The 24,832-nt window shown below is 34.1% G+C and overlaps 2 protein-coding genes across 2 annotated transcripts in view; one reads left to right on the plus strand and one right to left on the minus strand.

Moving 5' to 3' along the window:
* LOC106880734 (uncharacterized) overlaps positions 1-17,505 on the minus strand; it is a 212,624-nt gene extending 195,119 nt beyond the window's left edge. Inside the window, exon 1 of the mRNA XM_052968657.1 lies at positions 17,374-17,505. The gene's annotated coding sequence lies outside the window, so the exon portion shown is untranslated. The remainder of the gene's footprint in view (positions 1-17,373) is intronic.
* A 99-nt stretch (positions 17,506-17,604) lies between these two features.
* LOC106880732 (translation elongation factor 2) overlaps positions 17,605-24,832 on the plus strand; it is an 8,071-nt gene continuing 843 nt past the window's right edge. Inside the window, exons 1-13 of the mRNA XM_014930811.2 lie at positions 17,605-17,727; positions 19,429-19,643; positions 19,738-19,925; positions 20,042-20,250; positions 20,338-20,571; positions 20,833-20,946; positions 21,043-21,181; positions 22,000-22,195; positions 22,864-23,002; positions 23,421-23,540; positions 23,650-23,901; positions 23,988-24,197; positions 24,284-24,466. Of these exons, the coding sequence (XP_014786297.1) occupies positions 17,725-17,727; positions 19,429-19,643; positions 19,738-19,925; positions 20,042-20,250; positions 20,338-20,571; positions 20,833-20,946; positions 21,043-21,181; positions 22,000-22,195; positions 22,864-23,002; positions 23,421-23,540; positions 23,650-23,901; positions 23,988-24,197; positions 24,284-24,466 (2,202 nt within the window). The 5' untranslated portion in view covers positions 17,605-17,724. The remainder of the gene's footprint in view (positions 17,728-19,428; positions 19,644-19,737; positions 19,926-20,041; positions 20,251-20,337; positions 20,572-20,832; positions 20,947-21,042; positions 21,182-21,999; positions 22,196-22,863; positions 23,003-23,420; positions 23,541-23,649; positions 23,902-23,987; positions 24,198-24,283; positions 24,467-24,832) is intronic.

The raw sequence follows: 24,832 nt of genomic DNA on the forward strand, positions 1-24,832 counted from the left end.
AGACTGCTCTTCATTTTGTCTCAAGTCTTCCTCAATCTCCCTCTTACACAATTACTATATTATCTACTATATGCATGACATGGCCATGCTAGCAGTCTTCTCTTACACATTACATCTGATTTCTCTTATACCTAGTTTTTTTCTTTATTTCTCACCTCATTTGTATTCTGACTTTCATGAATACTAACAACACATCCAGCAAAGCATGCTTGTATCATTTATTCCTAGCAAGTCCTCTACTTATATCTCCCTGCTACACAGACCACACTTCATACACAAGTGTCATATAATCAACACAAAAAGCTCTTTGTTGCCAGTAGGGGTAATAGTTTTTATTCTGGATACTACACTTTCCAAACATCTACTTGCCACACAACTAATTAAGCCATTAAGGTAACAAATACTATCAATGACTTCTAGGGAGTTACTCAGATATTTGAGATCAAGTATTTCCTGAGTGCTCTAAGTGCGTATTGCCCCATTTGAGTGGTCTGAGAACTGAGCTCTACTTGCATATTGAATTAATCACTGAACACACTGCTGATTGCACTTCTATACATTGCTTGCATGATCCTCACTAGCTTCCTTACAAATCACTATATTTCTCTTGCAGCTGCATCACTGGGAATATGACATCAGTAGAACTCTTCCTGACACAAGGCTGAACAGCATCCTGTTGCCAATAAATTTTGCAATAATAAAGTTATGTATTGTCATAACTTTCATAACCTTGTCCAACAGTTTGTTGCCTTTGTAGTTTCCTCTCTCTCTCTAGTGCATTACCTTTTCCCTTGTAGCAGGTTATTATGATAATACAAAATCAGTCATTGAAAATGACACCCTGAGGATTTTAGTGTCTAGCCCATATTCTACTGTGCTAGATATTTTAAACAACTCTGAAACTCTTCCCTATGGACCAGCTGCTTTCCCCAACTTCATATCCTTAACTGCTCTATCTATCAAACTGTTGTCAACTTGGATAGCTAAACCGCTATTGGGTATACATACACTCACTCCTGTCCCTTCCTTAAATATCAACCCCACTGGAAATTCTTTCCACCCATGTTTCAGCAGCAAATGCTAATGTACAGATATTAAAACTGATCATAAACCAAATCAACCACACCAATTTTGGGAAACCTGTGAAGGACATGGGCAGTGTGACCGTAGAAAGGAAAAAACTTGTAACATACTAAAAAATTTAAAATTATGCAATTGAGAAACTAAAAACATGTGTTAGCAAACTTATTAATATTGATCATCTTATAATGCATTATATAGCCCCAGGCCAGCCCTGATCAAGTAGGCCTAACACATGTAGCTTGATTGTTTCATCTACTCATTTTTAAAATGTCAGCTACTTTTAGCAGGTCAAGTAACTGTGTAGAGGCTTCTTTTTGGCAAGATTACAATCAACCAGTTAAAATATCATGCAGTTTAATTCAGATTTCAGTTATCTATAACACTGCAACATTTCTAATCCCTTTTTCAAATACCAAGTGGTTTTTGTTTCATTCATTTTTTATTATAACTATATTTCTAGAGATATATAAGCAACATTAATTCCTAATTCTTTTCACAATTCACTCAACTATTCCTTACATTTTTCATTACCCAATACGTAATACTATTTAGCTTTACAGTAGCTCTCTACATATTTTACTCAGATTTTAATGTCATCCATGTAAAGATTGTATATATACAACTGATTATATATACATGAGCTTTCTTTATTATGACCTAGTTTTAATCCTTGACTGAGATATTTCTATTCACATCATACTTCACGTATAGCTATAATCAATGTGAGATACACTGCATCAAACTAATTTGCCTGGACACACTACATAAAAACAAAAACTTCAGCCATGTCTCAATAAGAATGCAAGAAGCTATGAATTTCAAAAAATATCACAAAGAATATGTCCAACAAAGTAAATTGACGAACATGCATTAAGATTGTGTAATCTGACATACCAGGCTCATCACAGCCATATCATGATGTGGATCAAATGGTAATAAAATTTGATACAAGCACTTCATATTGGTTTTTATCAACATAAAGGTCGGTTACACCCATCAAGACTAAACAAAACCATACTATGTCATTCATAATAAAGTATTGCTATGTGAAAAATATTAAATACTGGTAATGGCTCATGAATAAGTGTAAACTTGAGAAACTTTTATGTCATAGCCTGAATAACTTTTGCAAATAGACTTCTCATTGACTGAGACTATCAAAGACCTCAATAATATAAGACAGACTTATTTATTAGAACCAGGAACTTCTCTTTCAGCTGTCTCACATGGATCATAATATTAATGGTAAATATTTTACTTCAAAATCTGACTGCATCATAACCAACATACACTGACTCCCAACTTAACCCATTAATTTTAAGTTCTGGTAATTTTCCTTCTTCAGCTTGCCCTATTTACACTTGGTAGTTGATAATGGTGTTATTTTGTCAATCTTTGGGAATATATTTGATTTTAAAAAAATTAACTAATATAACACCAACCTATTCTGATGCCTTTATCTTAGCAGCATCCATATCTGAAGGTTCTGTAGCTTTCTCTATTACCATGCATTTTTCTTTCCTAAATTGTCTCTTACTATTTCTACAGATGACCTCTGTTGACTCAACTGGCAGCAGACTTAATATCCCATGCATACACTTTCTTCAGTAATTGCTCATAGAAAGGCTTGCAGCTCTCCTTTTCAATATCACTGATAGGAAGTGTGCCAACTTAACTTTGAAGTATAGTTCCTTGCTATCTTCTATGTTCCAGTAAATGTTTTGAGAAATTTGTGTGTACAAATCTAATCAGAAAATAGAATGAACCAGTCAATAGAAATCATTTAGGAAATAGTAAAAAATTTAATTACACTGAAGGGATATAAAGAGAAAACAAAAGGAATAAATATGAAAAGGTTTCTTTTCATCACTTAGAGAGTGTGGTACTGGAATGGATCCCAACATATGAATAAGCATGTGCATTGTTAGCAGATATTCTAAAGAATGTGAAAGCGCCACACTTAGCATTAATTTTGCTATGAGATGCCAGAAGGAAAGTTAGTACTCAATATGGCCAGCTTATAGGTTAGGGTTTACAGCAGTGAACTATACTAGTCTTGCTTGAACTAATAAAAATGAATAAATAAAAGTATTTAAAACTAGGAAGGGCATCCAGCTGTAGAAACTCTGCCAAATTAGATTGGAGCCTGGTGTTGCCATCCGGTTTCACCAGTCCTCAGTCAAATCGTCCAACCCATGCTAGCATGGAAAGCGGACGTTAAACGATGATGATGATGATGATGATGATAATACAAAATGTAAATTAAGAAGCCACTGAATAAACTCTATTTACACTTTCACTTTATTTGCTTCAGTCATTTGACTGTGGTCATGCTGGAGCACTGCCTTTAGTCGAACAAATTGACCCGAGGACTCATTCTTTGTAAGCCTAGAACTTTTTCTATCAGTCTCTTTTGCCAAACCACTAATTACAGGTTATAATTCTTAACAGGAGTTTCATTTGCCATGCAAGTAATTTGAAACTAATATTTCAGAGTTATCGGTGAGATGACTGTCTGTCCAAAATTGATCTGTAGCCTTCTGAGGAAATTGATAGCCACATTAAATTTTACATCATTTAAGTGTTAACTCGTTAGCATTCAGATTACTCTACCAAATGTAATGCTTATTTATTTACATTATTTTGAATTAATTGTGGCTTATCTTGTAGCTTTGAGATTTTGATGATCTGATTGCTTCCATTTAGAGTAACATTGTAGGGTAGGTACAAGAGGTTGGATGTGGCCAATTTCAACATAAAACAGAATGTTTGAGCCAGAAATGACTGGTTTAAATGCTAAAGAGTTAAAGCTTTAATTTAAAAACTCAGGTTGTGGTCTAACCAATTGCTTAACACAAGCCTTTATCTGTTACAAATTCTAACCTAAAGCTATCACATGCTGTTTGTAAGTTAATTAGGTCAATAACTAATGACCACAAGTTGTCACAAATATATAAATATCATTGCCAAAAAATAATTTAAACTGCCAAATATTAAAGCAGTATAAAATTCAATTTTGCTTATTAAAGTATAAAACTGTTTTCAAAATCAAATTGCTTTTCCTGTAATTCTGTTACACCAAACATTTCAAAATATTGAAAGATGTGTCGTTGAAATAATAAATTCACATTTACATTTTTGCTGCCACTTCACACTGCTTAACTCTTCTCTAATCTACATGGGATAGTTCCAATATGGGAAAATAGTATTATCACACACTAGGCACATACATGACTGTGAGGTAAGAAGTTTGCTTCCCAACCACATGATTCTAGGTTCTGTTCCACTGAAATGTCTTCTACTGTAAGCCACAAGTTGACCAAAGCCTTGTGAGTGGATTTGGCATAGACTTGTTCGTTTGTATGTATGTAAACACACCCACACCCTCAAATGTATATATGTGCCTGTGAAGGAGAGTATATACGCTTGTATCTCTCTGCTTTGCCATCGCACGACAGTCATAAAACAGTTGTTACTAAAATGGAAGCAGTGTCATTCATTTCCAATATTCTCTGAAAACATGTCTGGCCACAGGGAAATATTACCTTGCTTGGAAAATAGTTGAGGGTTGGTGACAAGAAGAGCATCTGATGGTAAAAAAAAACTGTTTCAATAAACTCTATCTGACCCATGCAAACAAGGAAAAGTGGAGGTTATGATGATGGTGATGACACACTATCCCAACTTTAAAAGAAGACATCAGTAAAGCTTAATGCTCTATTTTCCAGTTAACTACTCATCACTAAAGAAAATAGTACTGAAAAATAACACAAAATTTGTGATCAATCAGCTACCCTACAAGGGAGAAAGCTTATTTTTGCTAAACAAGACCCCTCATATTTACACATTCATGGTTTTCCCACAAACACTTGTTCTATTCAATCTCTGAATGTACAAACCTCCAACACACTAACTCAACTCTACATGGACAAATCCCCACTTTCCACATAAGTTAACAGTTGTACATAGCTAACACTGAACTCTTGAAATAAGAGAATGTACCACTTCATGCCATGTCACAGGCAACTATGTTAATATCTCAACACCTATAATGACTAAAAACTCTAAGCATTACATCCAACATATCAGTGTCATTGCCATAATATGCAAAGAACATAACCAAAATATAAAAATGTATCTCCTTATAACCACTCACCAGCACAATATTTGGCAAAAATAAGGAAAAAAAAATTTTAAGTTAATTGAGTTATGTCAGACCCTCCCACCCTCTAACCTTTCTCACAATTAACTACAAAAAAAAAAAAGACTTACAAAAAATACTACCATAATCACATAACGTATCCATTCTTCAGATATGCCATATACATCAAAACCAAGGTACTTAAAAACTCAAATCTACTTAGATGTCTGACATGTATTTGAGGATGTAGAAGGTCAAAACACAGGCAACTATAAATATAACCATTGGAAAACATGCAAATGCATTAACAAAACCCTGAACACTACCACAATACCATTCAAAGTTTATTATAGTCCCTCATTCAATCCCAGACTGCAAACATACATGCACATTAAAAGTGCAACAAAATCAATTTTCTCTCTTAGCCTTAACTTGAACTGAGTCAACTTTCTTATAAGGCCAGTTGGTTCGCTATTTTTGTGCTAGAAAGACATAATATATTTCTTCATATATAGGTGGGGCCTAAAAACTACGCCAGTATTCCAATAAATAAGACATTAGAGTAGGGTACCTTTTCCTTCAAAGTATTCCCTTTGAGAATGTACACAGCATCCTAGCACACCTTCCATGCTTCAAAAGCATCAAGGAAGTCCTCTTCCTGAAGTGGGATTCCTTTAAATTTTTGAGAAACACAGAGAAGTCACTGGAAATGAGGTCAGGCAAGTACAGAGGATGTGGCACAATCTCCATTTTGTTCTTTGTCAAAAACTACATAATGAGTGTTAATGTGAAGCAACAGCCCACTGTTGTGGCACAATAATTCAGGATTTTTTTTTTCATTGCATATCATATTTCAAGTATCTCAAAACACAACAGGATATGTCAGAATTCCTTGTAGCATTGGCAGGTACAAATTCTCAGTGAACACTGCATTTGAAGTGGTATAAAACAATGAGCATGTTCTTCATTACAAACCTGCCATGCTTTCTTTAATCCTTGTGTCAGTGAGATCTTATACTGTCATTTTGTCTTTGGACAATGGTCATAAACTCAACTTTCATCATCCATGATGACTCTAAGAATGAAAGCTGGATTAGCTTAGCCTTCTCTTAAAACTCAAGGCACACATCAAAATGTTCCTGCTTTTGATCAAGAGTCAGGTTGGGTGGTGGAGACTAACTTTGCAACAATACAATGCATGCTCAAGTTTTTCATGAGAATCTCCTGTTGCAAGCTTGATAACTAACTCTAGTTACATGAAGGAGCTAGTTGACTGACTGTTCAACATCTCTCGTCATGGATGAATTCACAATTTATTTTCCACATTTTCTGACATTTTGCTAGTGATTGATCACCCTGAATGCTCATTAACTAGAACACTCATCATCATCATCATCAGCTATTGAAATACATGTGCCAATCAAAAACCTATATTGATTTAAAGAATGTTCACTTAAAGCCTGACAAAGCACTTCAAGGGGCTGTCAGGTTCTTTGCAAAATTTGACACAACCATGTTGCTTCAGTTCATCAGTCATGGTAAAAATTCAAGAGCTGTTCTAACATAACATTAGAAAATCTCATAGCTCAACATGAGTAACACCTTGTATACTCTGTCTACTGAAATTCAGATTTTTAACAGTATTTTAATATCACCTTTATTCCTTTTGTATCTCTTTAAAATGTCTATCAGTTTAAATGTAAAGCATCAAGAAGCTTGATCTCCAAAAGGCTAACACCACTTTAATGAATCCTAATAACAAACATTGCCAAACAAAATTTGTTTTATGCTGTTCTCCTTTAATGAGCAGCCACTATTGAAAAGAACATTGTTTTTAACTCTAAAGTTCATGCTATAAACTAGAACTTGCAGACATTCATAAATATTTAATATTCTACACAAAATGAAAATTGTTCTACTAGCACATCAGAACAATCAAATTAACAAAATTGTTCCAAGTAACCATTTCACTTAAAAGCTTAACCTGAGTGCAGAAAATTTCAGTTTATAAACTTCAATCAATATCAACATCTATGTCTGCTTTTCTATGCTACCATGCAATGGACAGATTGAACCCTTTTAGTTGCCTCTTATGACATACAACCATAAAAGAAAAATACCAACAGTAATAAAACAGTAATTTTTAGAGTATACATTAATTTCCATGACAATAAGACAGGTTTCCAGCTGCAATATTTTGGCAATAGCATTTAGCTTGCTTAACTAGTAAAACAACAATAAAAATAGTCGGTACCTTTTATGTTGCTTGTAATCTGCAACCAGGTCAAGTTAACCAATCAAATATTTTATAATGACTCAGTTTAGCACACTAGATATGGAATAAGCCAACAAGGGAATCTATCTTATATAAATAGCAGCCAAATTTCCTCAAATCACACCCTATCAATTTAAAAACAAAAAAAAAGACGCATTTGACAATGTAGTCCCAGTTATATAAAATCATGGGAAAGTTGGCAGCTGAAAAGCCTTTGATTATAGTCTGTTCAACCAAGCTATACCTGGGGTAAGAGGTTAAACAACAATAGGACAATCAAATTTTTCATAATTATTCCAATGACTTCTAGGAGGGTTCATGTAGGAAAATTCATTACAAATAAATGATCACTATAATTTACTCCAGTGTGATCCATTGCTAATTCATAACCTTAAAATATTTGTATTCCTACTATGAACAGCTAAAATACTACCTTAATTAATAACATTTAGAAACCCTACTCCTAGCATTCACTATTGGATATATCAACTGCATTGAACTGGGCTCAAGGCTGATAGCTCCCAATATGCAACAAAGCTTATACACAGATATTTGATAAAGAACCAGCAAAAAAGATAGCATTTTCAAGCCAATTAAATAATAAATTCTTCTAAGAGAAAAGTTCAGATATGATTGGGATAGTATTGACATAGTTTGTTTTGATCAAGACGAGTGAAGAAGCAGTCTCACAACCTAAGAAATAGGTGCCAGTAATAGATTAGCTAACAAATATTCTATGGATCAACTGCACCTTTAGCTTGCAGGGTGATCATTCAAAACATTCAAAATTTGCTTAATTTGTCATATTCATAGGATATCACCTTATCAAATCTTATTTTCTTTAAGATGTTAAGATGTAATTTAATGAAGATTTCACTAGTTCTACAAGGTTAAGCAATCATGTTGATGTTCCTAGTTGGCTAGTTAGTCCATACTTATTGTTTAGCCTCATGCCTGCTCTAATTAAGTACACCTATGATCAAAGTAGTACACCCATTATCATCTGTTTTTTTTTTTTCTTTAAGGTGGTATGGTGTAGTTTGAAAAGAGTTTGACTATATCTGATAGGTTGAGCAAGCATGTAGAGGTGCTTCTATTCACCCATCACCTCACAGTTCAAAGATGAAAGTTATAAATACTGGAAATTAAGGTCTTAGATTCATAATGTTGATTTAGATGAAGATGGCATGGTTAAGTTCACATTGCAACCACATAGTTTCAGGTTCAATTCCACTGCACAGCACATTGGGTGTCTTCTACTATAGTCTCAGATTGATCAATATCAAGAAAGTCTTCTGTGAAAAAACATGTCTGGCAATGGGGAAATATTACCTTCCCTGAAAACAAGTGACAGCTGGTGACAAGAAGGGCATCTGGCTATAGAAAATCTACCTCAACAAACTCCATCTGATTCATGCAAGCATGGAAAATTATCATCATCATTTAAGTTCCATTTCCATGCTGGCATGGACTGGATAGTTTGGCAGGAACTGGCCAGTTAAGGAGCTGCCCAGGTTCCAATTGTCTATTTTGACATGGTTTCTATGTTTGGATGCCCTTTCTAATGCCAACCACTGCAGAGTGTATTGGATGCTTTTTATGTGGCACTGGCATGGACACTTTTACTTGGCACCATCATGAGGAAAAGTGAACATTAAAGGATGATAATGATGATGATGTGTCCAGCATCCTTGATCTCTACTCTATTTTATGCTGCTCTGAAAGTATGAAAGACAAAGTTGACCTCAGCAAGGTCTTAACTCAGAGCACAAAGCATTTTGTCCTACATTCTAATGACTCTCCCAAACTAAGACAAATATAAATTGATGGAATAGTCACATCATTAATAAAGCAACATTCAATAAAATGAAGGGATGGAACCCTGAAACAATTATTCAATCATGCAAAGCCTAGATGTTTACCTATGGCTCAACCAAAACCTCTAGTTTTACTTCAGAACCATTCAAGACACAATCCACCATATTTGTAGGTTTTTATTTTTTTACTAAATCAATGAATAACTGGCAGCTGTTTACTAGGTCATGAAACAGCTTCTTGTTTTTATTAAAATAAACTATGTCAATACTCTTTCAACAGCAAAAGATGATTTAATTACAAAACAATTCCTTGAAGTATTATAAACATTGGTAATTTACGTTAAAATAATCAAACATCCATGATATAAAAACAGTAATAAACCTATGAAACAAATACTATTTTGTATACAGGAACAAGCTGAAGAAATTTTAAAGTTTGTAAAAATCAGACATCATTGAGAATGTTGATGGCTTCACAAGAGTTTCACAGTTAGCCACAATACCTTAGAAAAAGAGTTGTGTTCATTACTGTGTGGACCTACAGAGTCTACATCCAATATCTACTAATGGAGCAATACTGAGAAACTTGAAAGGACCATGCTTCCTTCCAAAACTAGATTTTAATATGAGCTATCATTGAGCAGAATTAGATCTATTGTGACATCATAACATTTGCTTCTTCCAGAGAATATCAGTAAAGAGTTATGTGTAGATTTTTCAAGTCTGATGTAAGTAATATAGCAGTTGATATTGTAGTTTATGATAGGCTAAAATCATGTATCTTTGATGAGAGACTATTTTTGTTTCACTATTTAAAATCAAAGAATCCAATGGAGGATGTGATTAATGCTGTAATTTATTACAAAACTATACAAAAAAAAAAAGATATTTCTGATGAGTGTAAGGGGAAAGTATCAGAAGTTGAAGGTATGCATAACATTCTATGTTGATAGACAACTCCAGAGTCAAATGTTACACTATTTCTAGCATATTTACATAGAAAACACTGAACATATTCAGTGACCCTCAACTATTATTAACATTATTTAGTGGAAAGGGGAAAGCCTTCATCAAGAATACTTTTATGGAGATTTAGATTGAGACCCTACAATTAACATATACACTTTAAAAAAAAAGCATCCTTAATCCAGATTATCTGTCATCTCAACCAACAATAACAACAATGTATATTGATAAGGACCACTGGGAACAATAATTTTGTAATAATGGAGTTCTACAAAGGCCTTGAGCATTACCACAATCCCTCTGATTAATAAAGAATTTTTTTCATAAAGCAGAGAAGAAATATCAAAATGACTAGTTTCTGACTCTTAAATCTTTTTAGAGCTTATTTATCTCTACTACCATAATGCCAGTAAAATATATTACTGCTGTGCTGGTGTATTACTATATATACATTTGTACAAGAACTCACCATTTTTTTTCTCTTTTAGTTTTTCTCATCATCTAAGTGACTAGGTTATGTTGTAGCGTAGCTAATTACTGTTTCCTCGCCACCTCCATCACCTAATTTTTGTCTAAAACTCACCTTTATGTATATTCATTGGCACACTTTATCACCCAGTTTTACATCACCACCTAGCCCTTGTGTACTTTGGCTGGAATGATAGCCACTCTATTGCAAACATTTGAACTATTCTGCAGCCTGAGACTAGCTCCAGATCATGGTTTTTTTGTGTCTTTTTTTTTTACCACCAGACTTAGAAGTACACTAGGCATTTCTTGCTTCACAAAACTTGGTCAGTCAATTACTCAGTAGTCAAATATTAAACAGAACACTAAAAAATGCAGAATGGAAAATCTGACCAATGACAAACAAACCAGTCAACACAACTCAGATTAACACTTGGCCTTTTGAACTCATGATGTTCACTTTTAGCAGCTTGTTAATTAGAAAAAAACATTGTTACTTCTAACTCTAAACCCCAAGTCATATATGGCTGCTCACTTTTGCATTATCCAGAAGTATAGTTAAATGAAATTACACCTACCAAAGCATACTTACAGATTCAGAGGGTTAATCAGGATAGAATTACAGTGATACACCATCAGCACTACTGCACTTAACGAATCCCCTAGCAAACAAGGAGCTATACCAATTTCTAGAGATGTCTAACAATAGCTGACATGCAATGTTATGAAGTTGTTTAACTCCAAACATTTATTTATCCCATGCAATATTGCACTGATCAGTAAGAAATGCTATCTATCCATCGTTTGCATGTTTAATCTCACAATGACTAACTGATTTAGTTAAGGAGTAGTTTTATGCTTATCAAGGCCTGTAAAAAGTATTGATGCCACAGCACTAAAAAAACTAGAAATCAGTTATTCACACTCATCCAGTACAATTTGATACACAGGAGTAAGTAAAAAGTAGAACTGCCTCTGGAACATAGTGTGTAAACACAACAAAGAAAGTTCTCTTAATGTCAAAGAAAAACAGACAGAAAGATTTGCACTCATCAGTACTCATCAAAAAAAAAATCACTTTGCAAAACAGCAAATACTGAACAGAAATATCCCAATTCACAAATCAGCTTTTACTAAGCTTGTAAGATTGAAAGCAAAAAAAAAAAAAAAAAAGCATCTGCTAACAATGCTCAAAAGAGAAATCACAACAGATTCAAATGTTCATGATACAAAAGCTTCTTACAGGCAGGAAAAAAACTAGTTGTTAGTTCCATTTTCTGAGTGTTAAACAATTCAGTAATTATGCAACACACATTAGTCCTTTCTAAGGTACTAAAAAAAGACTTTGCAGAAAATTTCGAATCAACAATTTCAACAAAAATATAATGCTATGAAGCAAAAATTAACCATGTACATGATCTAGAAGAAATTATTCTCAGCAAGAAATCTGGAGTGTGATTAAAGTATAACAGTATTCCAAAACTTCAAGTAGAGATAGTATTCCAGAAACTTTCCTTAGACCTATTTCATGAGCTTTTCATGCATCTACAGCCAAATAATGCCTTGCTTTCCAACAATTTACAAACAGATGGGAAATAGTGCAATGTGGAATTTTCCTACCCAGTCTAAATTCTCACCAAATAATGTAATGTTATTTACATAGATGCCTTTACTAACACTTTCAATCCCACTCAAGCCCCTATTAAAGCGATCATATCAAAATATTGACAAACATTATTATTACAGAACTTAGAAATGACTTCAATAAGTTGTATTGTAATTTCATGTGATTTCATTGAACCCCAATAAATTCTAAATTACTTTGAAAATCAAAGCACATAAGCAGTCTATTCTTGTTAGGACACAAAAATGTTAAAACCACTCTGCCATATGCTACAAAAGTGCATCAAGTAAAATGTTGGCATCAAAAGAATTTCTTGCCCTGACTAAAATGCTTGCCACCATTTTCCTTTGATAAATTCAAGACAATCTTGGCAAAAAAAATGACGTATGAGCAAGAAGGTTTATTAGACTGGTAACAGTCCAAAAGTTTTCTCATAAATTAAGGTTTGCATCACCACCACAATCTTGTTTACATTCTCACTTGCTACATAAGCCTCTGCAAAATCAAGGAAGAAAAAATATATTTCCAATCCAAAAGTAGTAACATCCAGGCCTAAACGAAGGTTCAATGATTTCAGATCGTTTTCATATAGAGGTAACGAGTTTCAAAGCCTTGTTGACAACTTTTCAACTACAATATACTTTTGCTAGTTCTATGACACTAGTCAGTCTTCTGGAGAACTGACAAAAATAAAATAAGATAAATAAAACGATTTTATACCAGCAAGGAAAACGGGCGTCAAAGGAATGAATGAATGATGAATTTTGGGATTATCAGCAGCAGCAAGAAAACTGAGATTAATGTACCAACCACCACTAAACATGCCATAATTAGAGTAGTTGGGGAATAAACACTAATGCCTTGACCTATCTATTTGACTGATAATCAACAGCTGAATAATATTAAACTATCTCAACGAGAATGTCTGGAACAGTCACAAATTTGCGACCACCAAACACACTTCTGTCTAAAGATGAAAGCAGGAATCTCAGAAGCGGTCGCATACACCAACTGGAAGCTTTTCGATTGCTTTCTCAAAATCCTGCTGAGTGTGGAAAAGGTTGAAAGAATGCAACTCGGTGAATCGCAAAACACTTATGTATATAAAACGGATATCTTATAAATAAATAAAAATAACCTAAATTGATTTGTTATTTATCACCACCTGTTCAAGTAAGGCCTCGTATACTTCAACAGACAGTATATAAACTTCCTGTCGATTACAGCTGATTTTGGTCGTGTTCCGCAAACTGAAAACGCTACGCTAACAAATCCGGCGATGACTTTCGAAATTAAATTTACATCCGTGTAGGATTGAAATGAAAATTTTAACTGCATTTTTTCTCTAAAATATTAAGATCGCTTAATTGTATAAATTGAAGAATCTTATCTAAAGGATAAACTTTATAAAGAGATATAAAAAATATGTCCTATATATATATAAAAAAAAAAAACGAATTTCAGCTTCACACGGTCAATGTTTTCACTAAATTTCTCTTGTTTATTAACTAATAACCTTCATCGCTCAAAACAAACCTCCGATGAAAGGAGATGGCGTGGATAATTGATAAAGCAACAGATTACATTTTTTTACTGTATTTAGTATTGCTATCTTCAATTCTCACCGGTATTGACGTTTCTTCAACAAAAGTCGATAAAACATGATTCAATAGACTTATCTTCCTTGTACCTTTTCTAAGACTGGGCCGGTGCAAAAGAAAAAGAAATTATTGGAAATAATGGGGTCTGGTGGTGGAGAGTGAGTTAGGCAGTAGAAAGTCTAAATGTCTTTAGTGCTCAGTTTTCCCCCTTCTAGATTCTGAGTTCGGATCTCGGTGAGATCGTTGAAAATAAGTTTCGGTAAGATCCTAGTCAAGATGGCCAAATAAGCATTAGTAGTTAACTGTTCAGCATCAAGTTAGCTCTCACTGAGTGGACATGATCAAAATTGTTCCAACCATGCCCTGTACATCCTTCCCAAGCATTACGTGTCATGGAATACATTATCCAAATGTATACTTTTCATTTAGCTTCTATTTCTAGCAGTTCAAGCGACCACTTACAGGTAGATTCATTCAACCACTCCTTCCTTGCAAATACTGACCCTGCGCAAAAGGTTAGTCGTAATGATGCAGACTAAATGAATTAAGTTCCCGTTCAACTGCTGTTTAGAGTCGATAAAATATCAGTAATATACTGATATCGATCAACTGTATTCTCTTTTTAAATAATGACTTGCCAGAAGAAATCGTTATCATCCTCAATATTTTTTTAGAACACGTTTTTTTTTTTTTAATTTTACAATTGTTAAAGTTAAACGAAGTAAATAAATGTCATAACAGGTCACTTAGGATTTATTAAACACGAAAAATCTGAGTAGGAAGGATAAACCCTCTTAAAGTAGGTAGTTTAAATGAAACTGACTTGGTATCAAACTGATGTGTGTGTGTATATATATATATATATATATATATAGTCAGTAAATCATAATAAATCCGAGAAAGAAGCACATTAAGTTATAGAGCGGTAGAATATATAAAGATAGATATGGCCGGTCTATGGGGTTACCCAGGGCTTCACGTCCATAAAGCGCTTAGCTTTACAGCGTTTCTTCAGACCCTAAACCCGTTGGACTATGACCTCAGAGGCCAACGGGTTTAGTTAGGGTCTAAAGGAACGCAGTAAAGCTAAGCGTTTTATGGACGTGAAACCCAGGGTAACCCCATAGACTGGCTATATCTACCTTTATATCTATCTATCTATGAGAGAGCGCAAGTGAAGATATAACATTACCGGTAATTAAAATTGGAAGGCATGTTCAATACTTCAGCAATCCGATTTGAAAACAGAAACATACCATTCTATCCTACTCGCACATATTTCAAAAAATCCTTGTTCTCTACTTCGACTTTCAACTTCAGAATGCAATAGTCTGAACACTCATTGAGGTCATATTTATATTGCAATTCATCTCTCTGGGAAGAACGTTCGGAATTCTCATCACTATGTCAACAGATAAAAATCGTGATCACTACCGAAGGCTGTGATCATCTCGTGATGCAATGTAAATGCTAAAAAGACCACTTGTGGATTGCTTAAACGCATTAAACATCTAAGACGGTCTGACCCATTCGTATAAAAGCCTTCCAGATTAATACAGACCAAGCATCCTTAAAATATGCAGCTAAAATGTTAAAGCATATGTATGCGACACATTCATACATGCAAAAACTGGAATTATAAACGGTTTAATCGTACGGGAAATGTGTATATATATATATATATATAAATATATATATATATATAAATATATATATATATATATAAATATATATATAAAAGCTTTATCAATGAAACGTTCACGTTTTAAGCGAAGATACGCATTCGATATTATTTGATATTTCTTTCTTTTAAATAGATGTAGCTAACTGTACTCCGGACAAAAGGAGATGTAATGTACAATAAAAATGTAAACTCCTAAATATATCTAGGCTTAAACAGTATAAGGTACTGTTTAATTTGAATAAATTCGAAAAGAATATTGAACAAAATGACGGCAACCTGAGATTTTTTTTTTGTCTATCCATTGATGTGTAATCGTTGTTTTGTTTTGTTTAATCCGATTCTGGTAAAAAAAAAGTATAATCGTTAATACATAGTACTGAATGCATATTGTTAGGAATGATACAATATTTAGCTTTTGGGTAAATTATTTATATAAATATATATCAAATACAGAATAAATACGGTGTGTGTGAAGGTGAACGGAAAAAAGTCACAGTTAAAATGTCACATTTCATTTCAATTCCATAATAATAATAATAGTTCACTTATTTAACCGACAATAACAGGATCCGTACACAATGACAACACAATTTATATAATGATATTATACGTAAGTGAAATAAAAGCCACATTTTATTCAATATTTGAAATACAACAATAAATCAGGGGTAAAATATTAAATCAATTATTTATTGAAGTTTTTCCTCTGACTATTTTCTGGATTCGTGTGTAAATGCATGTGTAAACATATGTCCTATTTATAAATAGTTTCCTGGGAAAAAGTTATTAGTTAAATCTGAAGGAATAAATAATACTAACATCTAGAGTGGACGAGGTGAAGAAAATATAAAGGAATTCTTTACTTGGTCCCTGTATTTAGAAGATGAATGCATAGCTTATGAACTTCATTGAAGGTAGCCATCGGGATAGGGGTAAAGCTTAGCAAAGTGGAGTTGCTCCATCAGATGTTAAACACCAATTTTCACTTGCAAAATAAATACATAGATACCTAAGGAAGTTGTAATTAAAAGGAAAATAAGTTTTCTTCCGTTCACATTCTCTAAACTTATAACTAAAGCAATAAAGAAAATGAATATAATCGGCTAGCGTGGATGAAGCTGTCAGATGTTGCACCAAAACCGATAAAAGCCATCAACTGCGACAAATATACATAGATTCATATTGAAATTAGATGAGAAGCTAAAAAGGTGGATCCCCATAAAAATCCGTAGACATAAGCAAGTAAAGAATGTTCGCTCCCAACAGCATTTTTATCGACATACTGTGAAATTTTAAGGAGTGGTTGATTTGTTTACTTAGGAAAGGAAAACGAAGAGATTTTATCTTTGCATTACAAAAAAAAAAAAAAAAAAAGGAGTTAGAGCAGAACATCTGTCATCCCGATATATTGTCTAACTAACCCAACATACATTCTACTAATGTTTCTTGTAAAGAATGAGAAAAGAAACATAATTTTATTCATTTATAGCCTCTGGTCGTCAGAGAAGGCGACAAGAAAGATACATTCAAAGCCTGTATCCAAGCGAAGACTTTAAAAACCTACACAACGCAAGCAAAATCCACAATTTTTGATTAATAAAGCGATTATGTTTAGATTGTTCTCATAGTATGCTAATGATAAAATACCGAGAGAAAAGTCTTGTTGAATATTCGTAAAATTATCATGTGTGCAGCAAATGAGAAAACAGCTTACCTTTATGTGTCATTCATTAATCAACGAGTATATCATTACTAAGCCATTGTTAGGAGCGACAAGGCCAGTTTGAATGTGCAGTGTGCTGCCATCAGACGACAAGTATAATTACAATATTTTTTGTTTTAAGGCAGCATTTTGATTTTCTATTTGATAAAGTGTTAATAATCTGTATAAATTATCAAAAATTAAAAAACATTGTTGATTCAGCTTGAAATTTATGACTCGAGATTTCATACGCCATTCCGGTATTAAATCTCACGTGATCTGCCTACGTCCTTTTCAGACTGAGTTCTTCCATTAGGTAGTAGTTATTTCGGTGCTGGTGAACAGAATCGAAAACAATCCAAAATGGTACGTGTCATCTTTTTTAAATTTATATAATTTTATACTTAGCTATCAATCTTACACTGGTTAAGTTCATATTTTTAAATTTTATTTGTCGTTTACTTGTTAAATCAACATTTTCTTTCACTCCTCTACATTCTCAGTGGCGTCTATATAAACTTGTCATTTCAATGGTCTTTCTTTCTGTTCTACTCAAAAAGCTAAAGTCAGTGATATAAAAACATACGTTTAGAAACCTTCTATTTGGCTTAATATTTTACTTTATCTAAATGTATAAAGAAGGGCTTCTTTATTACGCAACAGGCCTCAAATATGGCAATTGACGTCATTGTATGGACAAATAGCTGCTCAGTGCTACTACGTGTTAAATTATACTTCCGTAGTTCTCAATTCTCGATTTTTCATTACTTTCAGAAATGCCATAATTTTTTTTTATTTAGTTATATCTTAATTATGAAGGACATTGATAATTATACCATATGTTGCCATCTCTGTAAACTTAGAAATATTCTTGATTCCTTTTTCTTTTTTTTTTGTTTACGTATGAATTTATTAGCTCTCATTAAAATCTAACAAAATGAATAAATGTGATAGTTTAATCAATGATAATTCTAATGAGTTAGTCAAAAAATTTATTCCTTAAATATTTTTTTCATAGATGACAGTAGGTACATATTGTTCGCATAATGATGTCATATTTCTGTTTAATAGAAATATATGTACAAAGAGTAGAACCTCGAAATTTTCCACCGTTCTAGGTATCGCTAATTACATGTGAAATTTAATTGGCTACTGTTCCATTACCAGAGACAATGAGTTGTCTCAAAACTTAAGTAATTACGTCTGTAGGTCTTTGTAGACCTCATTGTCCTTCCTCTCATTAATGTTGCGCAATCCTGTGAACTGTGGTGCAATACGATTATTCGCATATTCCCACATCTGGCTATTTGACTACAATCACATCTAGTATCTATAGTAATTTGCTCAAACTTGTCCAGTTTGTGCCCTAAGGCATTTCAAAATGCAAAGGGACTCATATTTTATATTTTTTTTACATACAGGTGTGTGTTCGTATAATTGCTTACTATTTTTAGGTCTATTATCGGATGTCGTTTTTCTGGTTTGGTTTTACTTTCATTCAACGCGCTCTATCCAGACAGCTGAGAATTTACAATGGTAGTTATCTTATTACTGTCACATTGCCGATGACATTTTCGGTAGCACCTGCCAATTTCGGCGATTCCCGCAGTTTTCCATCTGTCGGTGGTGTTAGTCTTTTTTTTTTTTTTTTTTTTTTTTTTTTTTTTTTTTTTTTTTTTTTGTTATTTACATTTGTCGGAATTTAAACAAAATGCAATTTACCCTTCGCTGGGAAGAGAAAACTGGAATTTTTCCCCCCTCGATGTTCGTGGTAGACTCTAATCTATTATAAATATTACACAAATCTAATAGATGCATAATATATTCTAATACTTTTCGCCGTTGCAAGACAGGGGACTTAACTCAGGTTTGTAAACTTACGGATTTCATATGATGCGTTGTTACTTCCGTATTTCTTATGCAGTCAGTCTAATGGGATTTATCGATTGGTCAGTTCATGCGATCAATGTGTTTCTATGGTTAGAGCATTATTATTTTTATAGTAGACTGTTCATTTTCGATAGTCTTTTAATACTGAATATTATACTTCGTTCTCTTTATTTGCAGGTGAACTTCACAATAGACCAGATCCGTGAGATCATGGACAAAAAGCATAACATCAGAAATATGTCTGTGATAGCTCACGTAGACCATGGTAAATCCACTTTAACGGACTCCTTGGTCAGCAAAGCTGGTATCATAGCCTCTCAAAAGGCTGGGGAAATGCGCTTCACTGATACTCGAAAGGATGAACAAGAAAGATGTATTACAATTAAGTCAACGTACGTATGTTCTAAGGTTTTTTATTGTAGCAGCAATTTCGTTGAGCACCTCACTTTATTTTGTCTAAAAAAAATTTTATTTTTGTAATTATAGGGCCATTTCCCTTTATTATGAATTGCCCGAGGCTGATCTTGATCATATTCAGCAAGATGTCGAAGCTACGAATAATGCTTTCTTGATCAATTTGATTGATTCACCCGGCCACGTTGATTTTTCATCTGAGGTCACCGCTGCTCTTCGTGTAACTGATGGTGCGCTTGTGGTTGTAGACTGTGTTTCTGGTAAGTTTTTCTTTATTATATAAGTTGTGACCAATTTTAAAGTATATTGTGTATGTTTCCGCTCCTTTTTCTCTGTATCCAAAATGTTTGTAACGCGTTTCCTTATATGTATACAGGCGTTTGCGTCCAGACTGAAACTGTGTTGCGTCAAGCTATTGGTGAAAGAATTAAGCCAGTTCTTTTCATGAACAAGATGGATTTGGCTTTATTGACCCTTAAGCTGGAGAAAGAGGATCTATACCAGACATTCCAGCGTGTTGTTGAGAGTATCAATGTAATCATTGCTACATATAGTACTCCTGAAGGCCCTATGGGAGATGTCATGGTAAGTTAATTAGTAATGAAATGTGTATGTTTCAGTCTGCTTTTACTTGTTATTAGGTCTGTGACACTTATTTAATTCTTATTTTAGGTTGACCCTGAGAAAGGAAATGTTGGTTTTGGTTCTGGATTGCACAGTTGGGCTTTCACTGTGAAAGATTTTGCTCAAATGTATGCTATTAAATTCAAAGTTCCTATCCCTAAACTCATGAAGAGATTGTGGGGTGACAATTTCTACAATAGCAAAGAAAAGAAATGGGTCAAGCAAGGAAATCCTGACGCTGTTCGTGGATTCATTCAATTTATCCTGTCACCTATTTACCAGGTAATTGCAGTCTTAATAGCTTTTTTTATTTTTTTCTACTTAAAGAAATCTATTTTCTAAACTTTGTAGGTTTATGGGCACTAAGTTGCTGTTTTAAATTTGGAATAGGAATTTTATTATGGATAGAGGGTCAAGAGCAGTCTGCATAGCACCTGTTTGGCTGTTAACTATTTTTACTTTTCAGCCATAACTTGGTTATTTGTTTGATTTTATGTTCCATGTTCTTCATTTATTTAAAGTGTGTGTATATATATTTTGTAGATCTTCGGAACTTGCATGCATAAACCCCATGAAGATGCAGTTGCTTTGGCTGACAAGGTTGGAATCAAGTTAACTTCTGAGGAAAAGGAATTACGGGAAAAACAGCTTCTCAAGGTGAATTTTTAGTTGCCTCTTTATGCATTCATTTAGCTTTATAGCTGTATATTTCAATGATTGTGTTTTTCTAACATTCATGCTTTGTTTTCATAGGTAATGATGCGCAAGTGGTTGCCTGCTGGTGATGCCTTGTTACAGATGATAGTCATTCATCTTCCTTCTCCTGTGACTGCTCAGAAATATCGTGTAGAGATGCTCTACGAAGGACCCATGGATGATGCTGCTGCAACTGGTAATTATAGTTGCTTTTATAATTTTTCTTAGTCCTTTCATTCCTGATGAATGCAGTTATTTAGTCTGGTGGGAACTTTCTCATTATTTGGGAGTACATTAATTCTCTATAAATGTTGTACTGGTGCTGCCTCTTTATTGTCAGTGTGCCTGTCATAGTTTAATTTCTCCTGTTGTATTAACTACCTTATCTATATTTTTCACTGGTTGTAGCTATTTGATTGTATTCATGTAAAATGAGGAGCTGACATTTGTTCCTCATCTGCTAATATACTAATTTGGGACAGGGAACAAAATGCTTAGTTCAATATCTCCAAGCAATGTTTGAAAAAATGTGTGGATCAGGTGTTGAGCCCAATTGTTTGGTAATGTGGTTGGGGTCCTGCACTGAGAGCTCATTTCATTCTTTAATCAGTTTTTCATGTTTCTCCAGTGAAAACGTATAGGCTTAATGTCAACATCATGCTTATGCCCAAGATGTTTGTTTATAATCTGAGGTTGGGTTAAGGAATCTCACTTTGAAATTGGATGTGCAGATATTCCCAGGAAAGAAGCTTGGTCATGTTTGTGCATAGTATATTCTGACACTGCCTTAAAGAGGTGCAGTCTAGTGTGGGTGTATAGAAGAAAACCTAAAATATGAATGTCATGGTGATGTGTGGGAAAGAAAAATGGCAGTTGTAAGACATTAAAAGAAATTTTCTAACTTTTCAACCAAAATAGTTGTTGCAAATAAGTTTTAGTTCTGGTTCCTTAAAGGAATTGGTAACTGTTGAATATTTGCAGTATAAACTAAATTTTAAATGTTTGTATTTGCAGCTGTTAAGACCTGTGACGCTAAGGGTGTACTGATGATGTACATCTCAAAGATGGTACCCACATCCGATAAAGGTCGTTTCTATGCCTTTGGACGTGTGTTCTCAGGAACTGTTGCAACTGGTCAGAAAGTGCGTATCATGGGTGCTAACTATACTGCTGGCAAAAAAGAGCACTTGTCCGAAAAGAGCATTCAAAGGTTGGTTTGATAATTTAACATTCTATTAGTGTAATTTGTGGAACAGTTTGCAATTCCTATACCTTGTCTTTAGAACTATTAGCATTGTTAGCATTGCCATAATAAAATATAAAGAAAATTCTCTTTGAGGATTAAAATTTTTTTTTTGTAGCTATGGTAAATACTGGCCAATGCTAGTATTTCTAAAGATAGGGTATAGAATTGTGTGATTATGGTCACTTTGCAATCATTTGGTATTGGGTTCCGTCCCACTCTGTGGCACCTTGACAATGTCTTGTATCCCTTGGCCAACCAAAGCCTTGTGGATGAATTAAGTAGATGGAAGCTTGTCATATTCCCTCCACTATTGCTTGATAACTAATGTTTGTTTTTTATGGCACTGCCTCAGCATGGCCACAGTCTAATGGCTGAAATGGGCAAAGATTCTGTCACTTGGCAGGAAAGACTGATTTAGTGCCAGATGTAAGGAAAAAAGCACTGAGATTGATTTCTTTAGAGTGGTACCCAAACATGGCCACAGTCCAATGATTTAAATGAGCATTAAAGATATACTAGTGAAGAATAAGGTTTGTGCTTCCCAGTTAGACATTCACCTATATGGTCAGAGTAGTAGCTAGCTTGTGTTATGAAGTGAGATTACAATTAGTGATTATGGATTTTTATTTCAGAACTATGCTCATGATGGGAAGATACGTTGAACCCATTGAAGATGTTCCTTGTGGTAACATTTGTGGTTTGGTTGGTGTCGATCAGTATATTGTGAAAACTGGTACGATCACTACATTTAAAGATGCTCATAATATGAAGGTAAGTGCTGTTAGCTTCCTTTGTGTTGGTGGGGGTGCCCCCAGCCTCTTCGTCCCCTTCAAGTTAACACTTGTTTTTGTTTCCATATTTCTGTTGAGGCATTTTTATGTGCTGGGTTTGAAAATGAATGAATTACATGAAATAACTTGGGCTGGTGTTGAAAACAAATTTTAAAAATATTTTAATAGATGGTCTTTAGATTCCTTTGAAACAAGTTTCTGATGGTTTTAGATGGATTTGGTATGAAAGATTTAAATTGCTCAAAGCTTTGAGGTTACTGTAGAAATATGTTGATTTAAGATATAATCTACCTACTGAACTAAACAGCTATTTGTCTTGGTCAGTGTTATCTTTTTCTTGCACTATTTTATCAATGGCTGAGGGTAATTATCCTATTTTATTTTTTATTTTTTTTAAGGTTATGAAGTTCTCAGTAAGTCCTGTTGTACGTGTTGCTGTTGAAGCTAAGAATGCTTCTGATTTGCCAAAACTTGTTGAAGGCCTGAGGCGTCTGGCTAAATCAGATCCTATGGTTCAGGTAATTTTTTTTCTCTTTGTTTCCATATTAATGAATTTGGTTTAGTGATGGAGCAGTAATAGTTTATTTGTACAAGCGGTAACATTGACTGGTTGGTTTTCTTTTCCAGTGTACAATTGAAGAATCTGGAGAGCACATTGTAGCAGGTGCAGGAGAGCTTCATCTTGAGATCTGCTTGAAGGATTTAGAAGAGGACCATGCTCAAATCCCCATTAAGGTGTCAACTCCTGTGGTATCATACAGGGAGTCTGTGAGGGAAGAATCTTCTATGGTGTGCCTGTCTAAATCTCCAAATAAACATAATCGTCTCTTCATGAAGGCTAGGCCATTACCATGTGGCGTTGCCGAGGCCATTGATAAGGTATGTTATTTAAAGGTATTACGCTATTTTGATTCTTGGGATTGGTCTTATGTACATGACTAAGGTCCTCTTTATTTATTACACAGGGAGATATTACACCCAGGCAGGATGTCAAAGAACGTGCTCGGTTCTTGAATGATAACTTTGAATTTGATGTTGGAGAAGCCCGTAAGATCTGGGCTTTTGGACCTGAGGGTACAGGACCTAATCTTTTGGTTGATGTTACTAAAGGTGTACAATATCTGAGTGAAATCAAGGACAGTGTTGTTGCTGGTTACCAATGGGCTACTAAAGAGGTAATTACATGTTTTCTCTAGTTTTGTTTTTGTATTTTTTTAACACTATGAATGTTACTGATTCTCAATTTCTAATTTATTTACAGAGTGTGTTGTGTGAAGAAAATATGCGTGGTGTTCGCTTTGACATCCATGATGTGTCCCTACACACTGATGCTATTCATCGTGGAGGCGGTCAAATCATTCCTACAGCTAGAAAATGTTTTTATGCCTGTGTGCTGACTGCTCAACCTACTATGTTGGAGCCTGTATATTTGGTTGAAATCAGTGTAAGTGTATTAAACTTTAATTTTTAAAAAGATTTTATTACCTTGCCATTTGTATCAAGATAGAAGTTTAAGTATATGGAGAGCCTTAGCTACGATAGGAAATAATGTATAAACCAAACCGGTTTTCAAGTTTAGGAGAAATAGGACGTATAAAAAGCAGTTGGAATCAAGCTGTTGCCATAGATAACTTAATTTGCATGTATTTTAGTCAATTCACCATTAACATTTTATGTGCCAACAGTGTTGGAAATAAATGTTACTGCTACAAAAGGTCAAGTGGGAGAGGGGGTGTTTAATATCTTGCTTTAAATACTTTCAGCTTAATCATAACTTGGCTTTCAGTGACAGCTCAAGACTATTTCAGAT

Source organism: Octopus bimaculoides, chromosome 6 (genome assembly GCF_001194135.2).
Source record: "Octopus bimaculoides isolate UCB-OBI-ISO-001 chromosome 6, ASM119413v2, whole genome shotgun sequence".
NCBI classification, from domain to species: Eukaryota; Metazoa; Mollusca; class Cephalopoda; order Octopoda; family Octopodidae; genus Octopus; species Octopus bimaculoides.